The sequence below is a fragment of the Polypterus senegalus genome, chromosome 12 (assembly GCF_016835505.1).
Source record: "Polypterus senegalus isolate Bchr_013 chromosome 12, ASM1683550v1, whole genome shotgun sequence".
In the NCBI taxonomy this organism is placed as follows: Eukaryota; Metazoa; Chordata; class Cladistia; order Polypteriformes; family Polypteridae; genus Polypterus; species Polypterus senegalus.
In genome coordinates, this window is record NC_053165.1 from 104517804 (window position 1) to 104537778 (window position 19975).

Sequence of the window (19975 nt, forward strand, 5' to 3'; positions counted from 1 at the left end):
AGAGACTCTGCAAGCTAAAATTCATACTGTAATTAAGGAAGGGTTTTCCCTACAAGGTTGAATTCTATTTTGGGTATAAACATAGTGTATGTATATACATATCCTGTAGTAAAAGCAAAAGAAGAAATCTTTTTGATTAGACTTTACCAGAGCTTCAGTTAACTTTGAAATGATTAATATAAAACATTGGTTGATTTTATCGATAAACACAAAAATTATTATTAATATTAATATTAGTGCTTGTGTAGGTGACAAAATCAATAGTCAATTTTAATGATATCCAGTGCATGGACTCTGTGGGACTCTCTCTCTGCATTGGATCAAATGAGATTATGTCAAAGGTCATTATCAAAGAACTCAGATGGGTTAATAGAGAAATATATCATCAGCCATTGTCTGGGGAGTTGGAGGAGGAGGAGGAGCTTGGAAATGGCAAAACAAGTCATTTCACAAAGAAGGCTGCATAAAGAGCAGCAACATTAAAGATTACCTGGGATAATCTGGGTGAAGAAAAGGGTCATGACGATTGCCTCAGTGTCAAAGTAGTATTTGTTTAATTATGATTTATGTCAATGTTATATATCACCCTCATTTGGTATTGTAAATTACATAAATGTTTTGTTTTGGTTTTAGATATTAAAAGTTATCTCAATGTATGAGGAACAGTTTTTTTTTAACTGGACAATCTATGCAGAATAAAGGAAAATGGCACTGGTTACAACCTGAATGTTTTCACTTTTGGGTATAAGTGACCGAATGAGTGAAGTCATATCATTGATCACTGCTGGTTTCAGAAGTTACAAGTGAGAAGCATGAGCATTTAGCACATTGGCTATAGAGCTAGATAGTCCTTCTGCGACTTGTGTCTCTCTGAACTGGAAGAACAAATGAATGCCCACCACATAGTGACGTAGATAGATAGATAGATAGATAGATAGATAGATAGATAGATAGATAGATAGATAGATAGATAGATAGATAGATAGATAGATAGATAGATAGATAGATAGATCAGAAGAACACTATATGATAGATAGATAGATAGATAGATAGATAGATAGATAGATAGATAGATAGATAGATAGATAGATAGATAGATAGATAGATAGATAGATAGATAGATAGATAGATAGATAGAACACTATAGATAGATAGATAGATAGATAGATAGATAGATAGATAGATAGATAGATAGATAGATAGATAGATAGATAGATACTTTATTAATCCAAAGGGGAAATTCACATACTCCAGCAGCAGCATACTGATCCATGTCCAAGTAGTAAAAAGTGCCCAGGGAACAAGTCCACATACCTCTTGTCATGAAATGGTGAAACTCTTTGACCGAGTGGCCTTTGCCTTAGTGTAAGCAAGTAAAAAGAATTCTCTTGATCAAGTATTACTTTAAGGATCACACAGAAAGGATACGGGAAGGAAGGGCAAATGGTAAAAAAGAATCGCATAATTAAAGACACAAAGCCCCACTCGGCACTGTTAACCAATATATTATAAAAGAAAAGGAATAATGACAAAGATAGAAGTCAGAGAGCAGTTGTGTTATTTTGCATTGTGCTTAAGCAACATATCATGTGCACACACATTTGTGCCGAGCTCATCTGGTCCTCCTCTGTCTTACTGCGTTGCACATTCACAGTTCTGGTTTTCAAGTGTGACTCACTTGTTTTCATGTTCTAGTAATGGTTTGTTTAGTATCAGTCTATCAAACAAAGAAAAAGTCTGCTTAATAGACGTGACTCTCCCACGTCCCCAGAACATGAAGCGTTCACTCATTGATTAGTTGTATTTATCCCCTTGTTTAATGGCACGAACAAGCAAAGATTATTAGATTATTAGCAAACTGTACACCACAACAATTTCCCAGAGGTTCAGTCCATACTGTGACTAGAAACCAATGTACATCAATATTTACAGGCCATTGTTTTTCACTCTGAACATCCACAAGACAGCACGGCATTACTTAAAATAAAAAAACTTTCCCAGATTTTAACACACACTTGATTGATCCTTGTGTTTCAAAAGATATCATTGAGCAGATAGCCACCACCTCGAAATGCTCAAAAGTAATCAACAAAACAACAGCTTCATAATGCATGATTTGTGGTCCAATTAAATGATAAACAGATAACATAAAGTCATCATTATTGAGAGGATATCCTAAGATCCAAAAACATAACTGCAGGAGTGTTTATCAGAATTGTTAACATTATGAAAACACAAATTTATTTTCAACTGGTCTCTTCTTTGAAGTGGGCAATAATGTTAGTGCTATGTTATTATATTCCTAAAGATAAATATTACTGACTCACTCTAACATGATTCATCTGTAAATATTTTCTTTTAATGATGATTATTATTATTATTATTATTATTATTATTATTATTATTATTATTATTATTAATATAACAGTGGCAGAAGTAAGTTATTACTAGGCGGAATGGATTAATTTATTTCAGAGTGATATGTGTAATGTATATTTGTAAATATTAATTATTGATAGTTGGGACTGTAATATTATTTGTCAATCCATTTTCCTAACTTGCTTTGCCCACTGTAGGAACTGGAAGCCAAGGCCCACCTTTTTGACACTGGGTGCTGTATAAGGTCCCATCAGGACCTGCCCATGATAAAATGTGTGATTTTAGAACTGGTGATCTTAATATGTGGTTGGGAATACATGTACCAAAAATAACTCATGTAAGCTCATACAGTAGATGATATGCAAGTTCATGCAGAAATCAGATGGCAATTAAACCTGGGAGTCCAGAGCTGTGAGGCAGAAGTCCTGCCATTCCAACAGTGACAAATATTTATTGTATTTATTTAAGCATTGCTTTCAGCAGGGGAAAGACGTTATATACATAAAATGTATTTATTTTTATTATTGTATAGCCCAAAATCAAACAAGGAATGCCTTAATGGGTTTTAACAGGCTCTGTTTTTTTGACAAATTAAGCCTTGACTCCCTAAAATGTAAATGTAAAATGCAATATATCATTGGGAGGCTGGAGCCTATTTTGGAAGCACTGGGTGCATTGCAGGGCACACACACTCATATGCTAACACTCACTGGACTGTATTAATCAAGGGCTGAGAAACAAATTAACCTGCCGATCTTTGGAAAGTGTGAGAAAAATCAAGCACCTGGAAAAAAAGACTCAGGAAGAACCCAAACAGTGAATGTGCTGTGATTTGAACAAAGCAATCTGCAGCTGGACTGTGTTGTGCTTATTATTTTACAGTACATTTAAAACTTCAATTGAAGACACTTTAAGCTGTGTTGCTTATAATTTTATCACTAAAATCGTTACATAATGGCTGAAATCTAAGAAGAAAAAATAATCTAGTTCCGGTATCCTAGTGTCTGGTATAGGTATCCAGTGGTGGTCCCTGTGTCACCATTTTTATGGAAGAAACACTGAGGACTTGACCCTGATGACATCTGCACTGGAAGACTCTTTCTCTCTCTCTCTCTCTCTCTCTCTCTCTCTCTCTTTGTATCTAAGATATATGATAGAATTTCTTTTAGGACATGTGTAGGTTTTTGGTCACAGAACACCAGATGGTTTTTACCATTGGAGATTTTTTTCCCTCTCCCCATTAACTATTGACCCTTAGTATGATCAATTTATTTGATTATAGTTTTTCTTTGTTTACACTTACTACTATATGTAACGCACCTTAAATTAGAATTTTTTTTGGAAGGTTCTATATAAATAAATGTTGCTTTTTCAAACACCATTTAAGAAAAGGGTTACATTCTAGCTATAATTGTAATGCATTAAAGACATTTTCCAGTTGGGTCTGGAAGTAACGGGCTGAAAGCAAAATAAACCAATGGTCCATCACAACAGATCTTGTGTGTAAATGTCTTTGCAAATAAAAAGCTAATAGTACGTCATATTTATCAAGTAACTTACTGGGAATGTCGTATACTGCAGTTTTCAGAGCTGAGGACGGCTATATTTTGGTAGCTGGCGAATCGGAGTGAATGATGAATGTAACTGTATATTGTCTTTCTGCAAATTCCCGCGCAACGGGTTTTGAATGGAATGTTTGAGCGCGCGCGTTACTGTGAGAGAGAGAAAGAGCGAGACAGGCAGAGGGAGGGAGTGAAAGAGAGAGAGAGAGAAATAGAAGGGGGAGAGAGAGAGAGAGAGAGAGAGAGCCTGCGTGTGCTCGTACTTGCCCGCGTGAGATGTTTATTTGTGATGTTTTGTCTTCTTCCCTTAGAAACTTGTTCCCTGTCAGTTAAGACTTCGATTCGTGGCTGCGTCCGCCTCTGATCTGTGCTCTGTCCAAGGTGCTGAAATCCAGCTTTTCAAGGCGTTTATCACATGACTCTCTCCTTTCACTCAGCACAACGCGCATCTGATTCTGTTAGACTTTCCAGCTGAACAGAAGCCATCCGGTTCCTTATTCTCTCTAACACGGATTTTTGTTTTTCTTTTTTAATTGCTTTTGGTATTTATTTTTAGATGGGTTTTAGACATAAAGCACACTGAGATGCAGAAAGCGGAGATATCACCTGTGTTGAAAACTCTGTTTTTTGGATTGTAGGTTTTTGCTGAGATAAAGAAAGAAAAGGAGATAACGCATATTGGTGGTGGTGAATGGGTTGAGGGGGATTTTTTTGACGATCAAGAAAAGTGGTCCCTTTTCTTGGAGTCTGTGGGCTGGGAAAATGTAAGGGGATCAACAAGCTTTTTGGCTTCACAACCAAAATGCAGAAAGGAATGCGACTAAATGATGGCCATGTCACCTACCTGGGTCTTTTGGCAAAAAAGGATGGTACGCGACGAGGTTATCTGAGTAAAAAAAGCTCAGACAATACAAAATGGCATACCAAGTGGTTCGCACTGTTGCAGAACATGCTGTTTTATTTTGAAAACGACTCAAGCTCCAGACCCTCGGGATTGTACCTGTTAGAAGGCTGCGTGTGCGACAGAGCGCCATCCCCGAAGCCGTCGCTATCCGCCAAGGAGTGCTTGGAGAAGCAGGTAAGCGTGCGAGTGATGCATCGCAATGGCTACTGCGGAGGCGATTGGCAGCCCACCTGCGGCCCCGTGAAGGGACCCCTTCAATAGGCATGTATCTAATTAAACGCCTGATGGCGGCGCCACAAGAACTAGCAAAGTAACATTTTGTACTTAACTGTCAGGTCTGTTAGTAACGGGGTAAGCCACGCCGATGTACTCTAATATTCCTAAAATATTGATATGATTCCCAAAAGGTGATTGCGAATGCAGGTAGCTCAGGGTCATTTTTGCTTAAGTTCTGGTGTTTCGGTTTGTCGTTTTCTCTTGAGAGTGTAAGGTAATAAACCCGAATTAGCTGGCTCACAAGCTCAGAAACCCGCCATCTGGTGGTAAACAAGTTAGAACCAAAATCTCAACCTCAAACTAATTCTCATTTCTTTGAGGTATGCAGCGACGCACTGTGCACGTCTACAGTATGCTGCAATCTGCAAAATCGAACATTTTTCTGTGCTCTTGCGTGCCAAAACAATTTTTGTTACTTTAATCCTTTGGAGTATGTAAAGAAATGTATTAAGAGAGCTGTTTGTGAGGCTGTTTGTGTGCAGCTAAGATACGCAGCTGCAGGTCTGAATTATGGAATCCTCCATTGAGTAAAACATAACAAGCTATTAAAATGGCATGTTTTAATTTGTGACTCTGTTAAGTCTAAAGGATCAAATATGTAACACAAACTAATGAGACTGAATAACGTGCTGAACGCACAGTACCTATAAATATACATTTTAAGATTAAATATGTATAAGCTACCTTTATTTCTCATACCGCACGCCATGCATATTTTCTGAAGATTTAAAGGCCATTACACCTGTCTGTAGAACAGAGGTACCAGCGCCATTCAGAATAGGATTTATTAATCACTTATGATTGGTATTGATTATTATCAAGATTATTGTTATTGTTTTGAGTGTTTTTTATCTAATGAATAAGGAAATAATTAATACAAATGTAAAAAAAATAACCAAAACATATTAATAATATCTACCAGTTCTGAAAACATCCCCGTTTTTTCTGTTTCTGCTGTACACAATATTTTCCTTTGGTGTATCGGCCTAGATAACACAATGCAAATACAAATGTCAAACAGCAAATTTTAAAGCTGAGTTAAATTTTTAAATAAACCCCTTTTAATACAGTCATGCTTGTTTATATTTTATTTAGTAATTCCCATAATTTGTTGAAATAGGTTTGCCTGGATGATAATCCAGTTCATTAACTATTGATGTAGTGTGAATGATGCATTTTTATGTGCCTTAACGGAAACCTGTGTGGTTAGGTGTTGATCTTCAACAAGATCAGTTGAAAGATTTTCTCAACAAGGCATCTATAAATGAAAAAAAATCAAATAAAAAAGTTTTAATTTGTCATGAATACAACATACCTGATGATTCTGACTACTTCATCCAGGACCTGCAAATGAAGTTGCTTCTTTTTTACTTGTAATTGTCAAAAGAAAAATACATTTTAAAATATCAAAATTAGCATTTGTTTAAACGTGAAACATTATAGTTTGCAGATTATTAATACAGCATAAGCAGAAGGACCACACACAATTATATTTGTAAATAGTTTGATAGCAGAATTTGAGAGGATTGTTATAATTGCCTGTAAAGAGAATGTTTATGAAAAATCAGACAACAGTCAGTCCTTGATAGCAGGAAGCCAAACTCACACCTTTGTATACATTTCTACACACTGGCCGCCTAGTTCATCTGGAAGAAGCTGCTACATGAATCAAGCCCACCGCTTCTTAGACATCTTGCCAAATAATACAATAACTGGCTTTGTGTCTCACAAAATCAATCTGTACACCAATGTTACACTTTTGGATTTTTTCTTTTCTGGTGTCCAATATCAGATAACATTATGATTCTTTACCATTAAGATCCTTTTTCTAAATATACACTCTTAAATGTGAAAAAGTGAATACATATAACTTTCTGATATTAAAGCAGCAGCAAAATAATAAGATCAAAAATGAAACAAAAAAGCTTGTTATATACTATATTAGCTCTCAAAATTGTTTTTTTTATGTGAAATAATTGGGGTGGTACGACAGGGAAGAAGGTAATGCAGCTAATTAAAGAAACTTGTGTTCCTGTTGAGCTCTCCACCGCGGTGACACCTATTGCGAGTGTAAATGTTCTCCCTGGGATCATGACGCTCCCCTTCAAAGATCCTGGTGTCCTTCCAAACTTCAGTCACATTATCTTATTTGGAGTGTAGTTTAACACCCTTGTAGTTTGGGTTATTTACTATTTTGTACCCATTGCTTTTCCCTGTGATAACCTCTCTACAGAAAATGGGTTTAGCAATTGAATGGATGGATCTAAAAACGACACAAGCGCAGGCATTTCCGAATGGCATGTAGTTTTCTTATTTGCTTACATTTAAAGCACCGAGATGTCCCACGAAAGGTGCAGAACTCCATCTGCCTTGTGATACTGTTCTGTGGCTTTGTCAGACTTTATTATGTTAGCATAGTTATGTGCTAGATTCATTTCTTTCCTTTATTATTATTTTTTTGGCAGTTCATTAGAGGTCAAAAAGAAAATGAAGCAACCTGGTATACGAAATGCAAATTCACTGGAGAGCAGCTGTTTACCCACATGTGTTAGTCTAAATGTGTTGATATTACATTACAATACGACAAAAGGCTTCCCTCAAGGGATTAACTCCAAATATACTGATTTCACAGGACATCCTTTCTGTGAAAACTGCTTTTCACACACTGAGAATCTGTGCATCAATATAGCCAGTCAGACACATTTGCCTCCACACAAAGAGCGAAAAAAATAGTAAGTGCCTTCATTCCGCAAAATTCACAGCATTATCACAAAGTCACCATTTAAAGTTGCTCAGGTTCAGAGTTTGCAGACTTACACCTTAACAAACCTGGCAGAAGTTCAGACCAAACACCACTGGATAGAAAATGGTAATTGTTAACAATGTTAATGTCGCATAGTTCACAATGGCTGCCCAATGATGGACTTACGGCCAACCTAAGGATCAGCACCTTATAACTATACATTATGAACCCCTCTAAGTGGGATCATACATTTTAAACTCTAAGCGTATTAACAGGTTAGTTTATTCAGCTAAAGGTACATACTTGAACATGTCTGTGTATGTACACTGTAAAAAGAAGGACAAAGTGAGATAATAAAGGGTTGGGGTTCCACAATTTCTCAGATTTCCATGGCAAGGATGACTACAGCCATGTGACTGGTGGTGTTTATATTCAGTCAGTCAAGAAGAAGTGGAGTCTGAAGCGCAGTTAGGCTGTCTTTATGCTACTCCTTATGGTAGGTAGTCCTCCGGGGTAAAGGTGGAAGTAGAAATGCGTCATCAACTGCCTCACCACAATCCAGGAAACAGTCCCTACAAGAGACTCGCCAGCCTGACTTATGTGACATTATGCATTTTACATTACGCTTATATGTCTTCGAATGTATTGTTCTGTCTTACGGCTTTATAAAAGTAATTGTACATTATAAGAATACATTGATCAGAAATGATCAAAAAAAATATATCAATTCAAGCTAATTTTATAGTGATGCTGAAACTGAATTTTATGTTTGTGCTTTGACAAAAAATATATACAGTGAATATAAAAATATCCAACATTTTCAATTCTTTGTGCATTCACGTTTCAGGCATTTAATTTGGATTTTTCTTCACTACACAATGCAAAAAGTCATGATAATATTAAAAAAAAGATCCATTAGTCTGTTCCATTTCTTTAACTTGTTTCTTTACAATACCAGGTCATCGGGAGCCACGACAAAAATGAATAATGCTCAGTCATTTTCTAAACAGCTAGCACAGGGCGTAAGGCAGGAACAAACCCTGGACAAGGAGACACCAGAACAAACACACACACGCACACTCACACGGGCCTGTTTAGTATTACCAGTCCACCTAACCTGCATGTCTTTGGACTGTGGGAGGAAATGGGAGCACCCGGAGGAAACCCACGCAGACACGAGGAGAGCTCCACACATGGAGAACCCAGGCAGTGTCTGGGAAAGAGAGACGCTGACAGCTGATAAGTGCAACAACTTCAAAAACCTTTTTTATTGTCCTCTCTCCTTTTCCTCTTCCAGACCAAAGCAATCAAGCTCATCTCACCAAACAGCAGACCTACGCACATGGCTGCATAATCGAACCCTGCAATTAATATCACAGTGCAGATATATAACATTTCTCCCTCCTCCCACCAACAGCAAAGAAATCCAAGTATATAACAGAACAGTTAAACATGAAATGTAGTAACAAAATCCTGCAAGTGTCCAGGGCGAGAACGCAACCGAGTGGGACGTGGAGATGGCTCCTGGGGCTGAATAACAGGCTCGGTTTCATTTTGTGCTACATCAGGCTGGATAACAGAGTCACCCAGCCATGCGTTTGGAATGGCCGAAGAATTTTCATTGTGTTTGTCAGCAGGATGAAATTCTACAACAGATGATGGTGGTGACACCTTTCGAAGACATGTGGCAGGCCACCGAGAACCATCATCAAGACCAAATGTGGCTTGGCCAAGCGGTGACTTGTACTGGTGAGGACCAGAAAGAGGCCATTTTGTTATTGCGATGAGGCTTCCGAACTCTTACCCAGTCCGAGACTGCTATGCTGACCTCCTTGACCCGTTTTGATTGATCAAACTTTTGTTTCATTCTGTGTTGCTGTCTGGTGACAGAGTGCTTAACGTGAGGAATTGGGCACAGGGAATACTCTGACCGAAAAAAAGACAAAGTCTGTCGAGAGGTAGGGTAAGCTCACGACCTATCATGAGGAAGGCAGGCGAGACTCCAGTTGTGCTATGCTGGGATGATCTGTAGTGCAAGAGGGTATTAAGCAGAGCCTGATCAAAAGAACACCCTTGTGCCTGGTGTGCCCTAAGGCCATTTTTTAGTGTTTGGTTGAAACGTTCCACCCTTTCATTAGACTGTAGATGGTAATATGCAGTGCAAACATGTTTAATGCCTTTTGATCCCATCCTCGTCGCCAAATTTTATGTCTAGGAAAGAGAGATGGTGACAGCTGATAAGTACAACAACTTCAAAAACCTTTTTTATTGTACTCTCTCCTTTTCCTTTTCCAGACCAAAGCAAACAAGCTCATCTCACCAAACAGCAGACCAAGGCACATGGCTGCATAATCGAACCCTGCAATTAATATCACAGTGCAGATATATAACAGTGAACCCTAATCTCCTCACTGCAAGGCAGCAGCGCTATGACTGTGCACCGTGCCGACCAACTGATAATGGTGCCAATTAGAAATGTTTCTACTTGAATTATTAAAAAAAAGAAAAGTAGCGATTCCACTATTGAGACTCAATTTCAAAAAGGTAAAACTGGCAAAAATGAGTCTTTTTTGATCACTGCCAGCATGTCTGGTCACTGCAGCTTTTAAACATTCTTCAATGTAAAGTTGCCGCTGTTCCTTAAGAATAGTTGAGAAACAGCAGTTTTATCTTGGCCAAGCTAAAACAATTTCATTTTTGTTTTGATGTAGATGACTTGTGACTTTAAAATCTATGCATTTGACCATTACTAAGAAGCAGACTGTAACTGTGATTTTTAACAAAGTCATCAGAAAATAGCATGTCCTGTTGAGGGCTGCACCAACACTTGGGGTAAATTTCATTAATCATACATTTTATTTTGAAAAAAGACCTCCTTCTCTCAGTGGATGATGTCTGAGTGTTTTCTTTGGTTTGCTTTCTGCCCCCTGTTTACTCTGATAACTAATCTGGCCTTGCATTTTCCTGAGCTGCTAGCTTGCTGATTGTGATTCATCTTTAAACCATACCACTAGTTGCTTTCTTCTCCTTACACCCAGAAAAACGCTTTACAGTCTGAAGGTTTAGCCCGAGGTTACGTATGTCATGGGATGAAAACATTGATATATGGTGGTAGGCAGTGGTTGCTTGAAAGAACACGACAAAATGTTTCCGCCATTTACCACATATTTTTCTGGCCACCATTCACATGTTGCCTTCCTTTGGGGGCGAGGAAATGAGCGGGCTTTCATTTCATTTACCTTTGAGTCTTTGAAGAGCGTTTCCCATCTTTGCTGGAGTGTGGTCCTTTAATTAAAATTCTTCCCTTAAAGAACATGACCACTTTGTCAACTTTTGATCAAAGTGAACTAAACGTTTGCCTCTAGAGAAGTGTGTTGAACATCGTGTGAATGTCTAGAAACACTGAAACAAAGTACAGTTACTTATTCATTATATCCTTCAGGTTTACATTCGGCTAATATCATTTCCACTCTAACACAGAGAATTACCTTGGAAGCTACTTCTGTTTAGAATAAAGGCTCAAAAAAATTAAGGGAACACTTAATAATCACAGTCTAACACTAACTAAGTTACACTTCAGGGATATCAATCTGTCCAGTTAGGAAGTGTAAGCGATTCTGAATCAAATTCACCTGCCTTGGTGACAATGAAAGTGGCACCAAAGCGGCAACAGCGAGAAAACCTCCAAAAAGGGGATGGTTTTGCAGGTGGTGGCCACATAAAACTGCTCTTTCCTTATCTTTCCTGACTGATTCTTCTCTAGTTTTACATTTTGCTAATGTCCTTGTCAGCCAATTCTAGTTGCACAGATAGTCCAGCTCCTCCAGAAAGGTATAGCCATAAACTCCGTCACAAGCAGGTTTCCTGTGTCTCCCAGCACAGTCGCAAGAGTAAGTAGGAGATACCAGGAGACAGGCTGTTACACTATGAGTGTTGGACAGGACCATAGAAGGGCATCAACCCAGAAGGAGGACTGGTATCTGCTTCTTTGTGCGAGGAGGAACAAGAGGAGCACTGCCAGAACGGTAAAAAATGACCTCGAGCTGGCTACTGGTGTGCATGTTTCTGACCAAACCATTAGAAACAGACTCCATGAGGGTGGCATGAGGGACTAATGTCCTCTAGTGGGGCTTGTGCTCACTGCCCATCACAGTGCAGCTCAATTGCATCTAGCAGAGAATACCCCAATTGGCAGCTCCATCATTGGCACCATCATTGTCTTCACAGATGACAGCAGGTTCATACTGACATGAAATAGTCTGGCAATGCCATGGTATATGTTATGCAGCATGCAACATCATCCAGCATGATGCAGGCATATCCTTGGAGGGTCACACAGACCTCCACGTGTTAGGCTACGGTACCCTGTTAGGTACTGGGATTAAATCCTCAGAGCCATTGTCAGACCTTATGCTGGTTCAGTGAGCCGTGGGTTCCTCATGGTGAAGTACAATGCCCAGCTTCATGTGGAAAGAGTGTGTGGGTAGTTCCTGGATGACCAAGACATTGATGCCATTGACTGGCCCATACTTTCTCCAGAGCTGAACCCAATTGACAGCCTCTGGGACATTACGTATCGGTGCATCTGTCAAGTAGTACAACAGACTGTCCAGGAGCTCACTGATGCTCAGGTCTGAGAGGAGATTCCCTAGGACAGCATTCACCATCTCATCAGGAGAATTCCTAGAAACTGTAGGGAGTACATGAAGGCACATGGGGCCCACACACATAACTAAGTCACATTATGAGCCGCTGTGATGAAATTCATGCAAGTTGGACCAGCCTGTGGTTTCAATTTTTCACAGTGATTTTCAGTGTGATGCTGAATCTGTCCCTCAGTGTATTGGTGATTTTGGTTTCCATTGACTGTTGTTACATCATTTTGCTCTCAATGCATCACACAGTATTACTCAGTAAAGATTTTCAATATGAATATTTTGTTCATCGACATCCAATGTGTGATTTAAGTGCCCCCTTAATTTTTTGAGCAGTATACAGTATATGACCAATATTGATACGAATAGGTCAGTACATCTTGCCAGTCTTATCCTCCTAATAATATTGACTTGAGTTTTGAACATTCCTACCGTACCACTCTCTACCACATTACAATGAAATACATTGTTGGTTAGCTTTTTTTTATTTTTCAAGAAAAGTCATTCTATTTTTAAAAGGTAAGCAGTAAATTTCTAAATTTTGCCAAAATAAATTCAGCATGAATGTAAAATATCTCTAATTATTATACTACTTTTAGAATACTAGGCACAGGAATCGGGTGAAATTCTAAGGTATTACTTTATGGAAATTGCTTATATGAAGAATGAATAAGAATTTTTAAATCAAAAAACAGTACTCTGATTTTAAAGATATTATTTGAATTGGCATCTTGTTTTCCAAAGTTCTGTTACTGAAAGACAAGTGGAAATTTGCACATAGAAGCCCAGAATATCATGACAATATAATCTCAGCACAGTTTCTATACGAACCAACTCACTGGACACGTCCCATCCCTGAGAAGCAGTACAGAAGGTTTAGCACACACCTCTGCTTGTACTGCACAGCCAGGGATCGTCTTCATAGTCTTTATCCTTTTTGCACTTCCTGGAATGGTCTTCAGATATATGCACCTGAGTAGTGTGATCCAAATGATTAAAATAACTAGCTAGTACTTCCAATATTTCTGTCCAACAAAAAGCATATGATGATTTGAACACATAAAGTTTGTAGTTATTGTGTTGTACAAAATCTTGGTCATGTAATTTTGTCAAAAGGCACTTATTAAAATTTGTAAAGCATTGTTCTGCAGTCACCTAACATGTATGTTGCTGGGATGTGAGAACGCGGAGAAAACAAACCAAATTCACGCCAACAGTGCTAAAGTCAAGACACCGGGACTATAAAGGTAGCAGTGCCATCTTGTTATCATTAATCCTTCCATCAAGACATAGAATGGTCAAGCCATTTAGGTTAGACATAGCTAGACTGAAGTGGCAGGGAGAATGCTATAGCAAATAACATTTTTAAGAAGGAACCTAGAAAGGACTAAAACATAACCAGAAAATGACAGCTTCCTAAAAGCAGGTTATAGAAGCTTATTTTCAGACTGCAAAGAGAGCAGAATGTACAGATAAACATTAATTATTTATATTTATTTCCATTTTGTAGACTGTCTACTATAGTCAGTCTGACTGCCCTAAGGTGGTAAGGGATAAACAGCTTCAATTAAGACTCTCTTTTGAATATCCATGTCTCACTTTATATTAGTATTGCAATGATTCAAAATTAGAATGCTTCAGCAGAGAAAGGCACAAGGAGAACTTGAATATTTCACCACAAGCTGCTTGTCTAATGACTTTTGAATTTTAAGAAAACAAAAAGTTAGAACAAGTTTGTAACAATGAAATGGAAACAAATGGCAAAAGGTAATTTAATTTAGGTGCTGTACATAATGTAGAGAATATACATAAGGGAGATCTGCAAAGTAGTGACAGAAAATAAACCCAGGGAACAGAGACTGAACTGACTAAAAGCCTACGTTTGCGTAAAAAATGTCCATTTGAGAACTTACAGTGTGAGACGTCCTCCCATCATTTTAATGTAACACTAGGGAGCTTCACCCCCTGTTCGCCTCGCTTGCCAACCCCCCAGCCACTTCGCGTCTCTGCTGCTCACGTATGTGGATTTCACTTACACCAAACAACAACTCTTTTAATTCTTGCGGATACGCCTCTTCATTGGGAAGAAACACTACTTTTCCCTGATGGCAACACGAGTTAGACAATCTACAAATCTACAAATTTGAACAATATATTTGATCTCTGTTCCATTATTTCACCGAGTAATAATTTCCATTTGTTTGCACTAATGCGATCTTTACTATCATTTTTTGGAGACTTTCAAATTTTAGTACTTTCGTTATCTCTAACCTGCACTGCATGTATATCAAGCCAATGTTTTTGAATTCTTTACAACATTCTACTTTGTCATCTACTCTTTGTCTTTTATTTCCGGCCCCGGGCATAGTAAAATCTCTTGGCACAAAGTCTCATCTCGTAGAACGTGAAAGTATCTCTCTGAAAAAGTCACGTCTTGTCCCAGGATTTTTTTTATTATAATAGAGAGATGTACTCACGATCTCATTCTTGTTGTCACTGCTTAAAGCTTGTGACTATAGGTGAGCATAAGGATTTAACTTCTTCACAGTCATAGCCTACAACAGTGTCCAAAAAAACTGAAGCCACTATATCAATTGATCGATCTCACAATTACCTCTATCCTCACTTATGAACAAGACACAGAGCTGAATTCTTCGACTTGGGATATCTGCCATTTTTCACTATTAGAAGATAATGATCTCAGAGTTGCAGTTGCTGATTCCATTCCAGCTGTAATCTTTATATGGTGGAGGTCTTGTGTTCTTCAGTGGTCCTTAAAACTATGCTGTCTAAAGATACTTTACATGCTGCTGATCTAGTTACCTGTAGCAATTTGATCTGCTCAAGGACCACACAAAAAATTCTTCATTAATGACCTAGAAGTCAGGCCTGGGAGTCATGTTCACCAGCAAGTACCTGGTGATCAGAAGACCTGGATAAGCTCCGTCTGAACAAACTAACTGGAGATGTCACGTGGGCTCAGCTCCTGCAAGGAATGCAATCGTGGGTCTAGAGGGTGTAGAACAGGGGGATCAGCACACGTCCCTGTGGGGAGGCAGTGCTGAGGCTGGTGGGTGTGGAGAAATAGGGGCCCACTCTAACCCTCTGAGTGCGATCACTCAGGAAGTCCTTGATCCAAAGGCAGGTGGAGTGTGGAAGTCCTATGTCTGACAGTTTGGTCACAATATGTGTATAGTTAATTGGTGATTTTCCACATGTCACTGTGAGTATGGGTAAGTGCAAGGTTTGCTCCTGTCTTGCTTAGGAAACTATTCCTGATGTTGCTAGTATAGTCTCCTTTGAGTCTGAATTAGATTCAGTGAGTTGCCGTTATATAAATGCTGTGTGATAGACAGCCCAAGCACAGACAGACAGACACCAGTTGTCACTGCCACACACATTTATTAAACTATTCATTCTCCACAAAAGTCCCACACAGCACACAGTGCTCCCGCACCAAACACCCCTCAACACAGGCTTCTCCAATGTCCTTGGGCCACCTTTCTTCCTCCTGTCCCGGGAGCTTCGCCCTGCTCCCACTTCCGACTCAAGCTCCCTGATTGGAGTGAGGCGGCCCCTTTTATTCCCACCCGGATGCGCTCCAGGTGCCTGATGACACTCTTCCGGCAGCACTTCCTGGTGTGACGGAAGTGCTGCCCTTGCACCTGGAAGCACTCCGAACATCCCTGGAAGGTCCTTCCTTCACCTTCCCAGGTGTGGCAGAAGTGTCGATCTCCCGGGCTCCATGACACTCGGGGCGCCCCCTAACGGTGACCACAGGCCCAAGTGGGCTTCAGCCTTCTTGCTCCTTCCCTGTGCTCCCCTCAACATCCAGGGTGGTTGCCACCTCGTGGCCCGGGGGACGTATAAGCCACTCCCGGTCCTTCCAGGTGTCCCAGTTAGGTCTGACCACCAGCCTTGTGTGACAGCTGTTATATTACATCTAATGGAAAACTGAACCTTGGACTGCCAATTCATATAATTTTCATACCTCAGCCCAAGCACAACTCAACCATTCCAAAAGTTTAATTCCTTAAAATATCATAGAGTAAAAGATATTTAAAAAGAACTGCCCCTTCTAAAGTGTGAAGACAGTCATTATCCCGCACTGTTGAGTCATCTATTCTTTAGTTATTTGGCATACCAGACACACCTATGGGCACTGGTCCATGGCTGTTGGTCATCACTAACATATTAAATCTGCTTTTTGTTCATATGAGGGTTCTGTCCTCATCTTGGTTCTACGCCTCTTCCTTAGCAAGTATAAAATTGCAGGGAAATGTAAATATTGTTGTATACATTATTTTGGGTTAGTAACAGTGAACTTTAAGAATTACTAATGTTTTATGTTAAGTCTCATGTGCTATGCTGTGCAACATCTGTGACAGTTATTACACAATACTTACCACCAGAAAACATCAAACGTCCTTCATAGCACTCTCAGCATCCCACACAGCAGGGTTCCATTACTTATTTGATAATAATAGTTACAATAAACAATATTATTCTCCTCATAAGAGGATGATGAATGGGCCCAGAGGCTTGGTATGTTAAAGACATTTGCAGGAGGGGGAGACTCTCGTCTCTCTTGATAGAGTCAATGGAAGAAGATGGAGGCAGTGTTTCTATGTGTGTGAAAGAACAGAAAAAAACACAAAAAGCAATAACATACAGTATCTGTATTATGGGGTACAGAATATTCTTCTTTTTCTTTCGGCTGCTCCCATTTGGTGTTGCCACAGCGGATCATCTTCTTCCATATCTTTCTGTCCTCTACATCTTGTTCTGTTACACCCATCACCTGCATGTCCTCTCTCACCACATCCATAAGCCTTCTCTTAGGCTTTCCTCTTTTTCCCCTTCCCTGGCAGCTCTATCCTTCACATCCTTTTCCCAATATACCCAGCATCTCTCCTCTGCACATGTCCAAACCAACGCAATCACGCCTCTTTGACTTTGTCTCCCAACCGTCCAACCTGAGCTGACCCACTAATGTCCTCATTTCTAATCCTGTCCATCCTCATCCACCCAGTGCAAATCTTAGCATCTTTAACTCTTCCACCTCCAGCTCTGTCTCCTGGTTTCTGGTCAGTGCCACCGTCTCCAGCCCATATAACATAGCTCTCACTATCGTCCTATAGACCGTCCCTTTCACTCTTGCTGATATCCATCTGTCACAAATTACAAATTACACATTTATGGAACGCCATAAATAGTCTCCTGGATAGTGGAAATCCATCAATCAGAAAAAAAAATTGGAATATGAAGATGGACAACTCGTAGATAAAGATTAAAATTATCCCAATGTTTGAGGCGGGAAGATGTAAACCTCCATTGCCGACCACTGCCATCCGATCTTAGAGAGCAGTTGCAGTTTGTGGCTTCAAAAATAAGCTCAGGCCAAAAGCAATTGGCGCACATTACTCTACAGCTTCCAGCACTCTTCACTTACAGCACCTGACCTGAGGTGATTTTCCATGGAAACAAGCCTTGCTTACTGCTGCATTTGAAAAGGCAGGTATGACACAATGACGCAGGATGGGGCCGTGCAGTCAGGATGTTTGCAGCTCCATCTGCTGAGCTCTGCAGTGGAGAAAGTTGGTGCACACTGACAAATATCAAGTCTTTTTAAGGTCTCTAGCTTGATAGTCATAAGCAATCTATGGAGTAAGGAGTGGCAGAAGAGTCTGAAAATTCTTCAAAGCCAAGCGACAATGGAATTGAAAGATCTAGAAGGAGAGAGACAAAACAAAATTATAATGACATGAATATAAAGAGACTCCACAAATAGTGACGTACATAATCAAAGAATTTACATGATTTATATTCACACCGACTTCCTCCACACTGCCTTCCAGTTTCTCACACCAAGTCTGAACATACTGTAAAGCACATCCTAGTTTCTGCTCTAGTTTTCCAAGTATACTGGCATTTTTAAGAATCACTAAGGTGGGGAAATGGCTTGACCTATGGATTTCCAAAGATATTCCTCATGGTTCAATCACATTTTGACAGGATAACAAAAAGGCCTTTTCTGGATTCTCTTTTATTAGCTGTTTATTAGCTGTCCCATTTTAATTGGCATTCTGGAATAACTGTGTCTCTTACCTGTCAGGGTCTTTTGTCATCACATACTGTATTGCATTTCTGGTGCTGGGCTTGTCACTTTCCTTCATGGCACATAATATCTGATGGTGGATCCCAATGCCCCAGTGCAGCGATGTGGACACTGTGTTGTAAATCCTTTGGATAAGATGTTAAATCAAGGTCCTTACTCTCTGTGGTCATAAAGAGCATATCCCAAAGTCTGGGCTAAATTACCCTGTGTGGCCTAGTGGTGGCTCTGAGGCTAGGGATCTGCACTGGTAACCGGAAGGATGCCGGTTCGAATCCCTCTGCTCTGCTGGGCCCTTAACCTGCAATTGCTGAGTAGTGAGAAAAGTACTATATAAATGCAAATTATTATTATTAAAGAAGTATTAGTCAATCTGAACCCCTAATCATCGTCTGTCTCTAATTGGCCAGCTCTCTTACCACTTTACCACCTAATACCACCTTGTGTGGTGAGCATACTGGTACAAAAATGGCTGCCGTCGCATTATCATATTAGTGGTGGTTGAAGTGGCTCCTCACTTACTATGAAAAGTGCTTTGAGTTGTGAGAAAAGCACGACACAGTATTATGTACTTTGATTCTATGTACTGTACTTTGTTTTTTTCTGACTGGAAGCGGAAGCCACAAGCTTGTGAGCTTAAAGAATAGATAGATTGCTGAAGGTGTGTTTCTTAGTCCAAGTCTTGTATTGTCATCAACTTGTCTTGTACTAAATTGTAAGGCATAAGCATTCAGATGAACTCCAGACTCTGTCACTGTATTTATATCTTTCCTTTAGTGAAGCTACCTTAGACCATTGAGAGGTGCATTAAGGGGTTTGCTGTTTCTTCAGTCTCTGGGGTTGATATTGACTCATTATTTATCTCCGAGTCCAGTCCCTTCTTCTACTTTGTCCTTGGGAAGTGAAACTATTTCACTTGTGTTGGTTCTGAGGAGTCAAACGTATGAATCCACTCTTTTTAAGTATATAACAAGTTTTCCTCACACAAGGATATCATTGATTTTGTCTCGATGGCTTTTGAATATCTTCAGACTTACAGTATTGTTTAATTGACTGAATGTTTTAGATTCTTTAATGTGATCTGCAATCCTTTTGAAAACAAAGAATGCTACACCAAAATAAACAAATTTATATTGGACTATGTGGAACCCCAGCTATTGACCTTATCTAATCACAATTTGGATGTGCATTTACAGCAGTTTAGTAATAATTTAATCACAAGTTTAGGCAATCCATTAAATTTAATTCTAAAAATGAAGAATCCTGAAGTGTGCAAATGAAGTCCCGCAGTGTGTATCCAAAAGCAGCACAATGAAATGTTGATCATACAAGCCTGGTAAT

At 39.3% G+C, this 19975-nt stretch overlaps 1 protein-coding gene across 1 annotated transcript in view; it reads left to right on the forward strand.

Moving 5' to 3' along the window:
- The first annotated feature begins 4199 nt into the window (after nt 1–4199).
- Nucleotides 4200–19975, forward strand: part of rasgrf1 (Ras protein specific guanine nucleotide releasing factor 1) — a 146188-nt gene continuing 130412 nt past the window's right edge. The window contains exon 1 of the mRNA XM_039773101.1: nt 4200–5019. Coding sequence (XP_039629035.1) covers nt 4744–5019 — 276 coding nt within the window. The 5' untranslated portion in view covers nt 4200–4743. The remainder of the gene's footprint in view (nt 5020–19975) is intronic.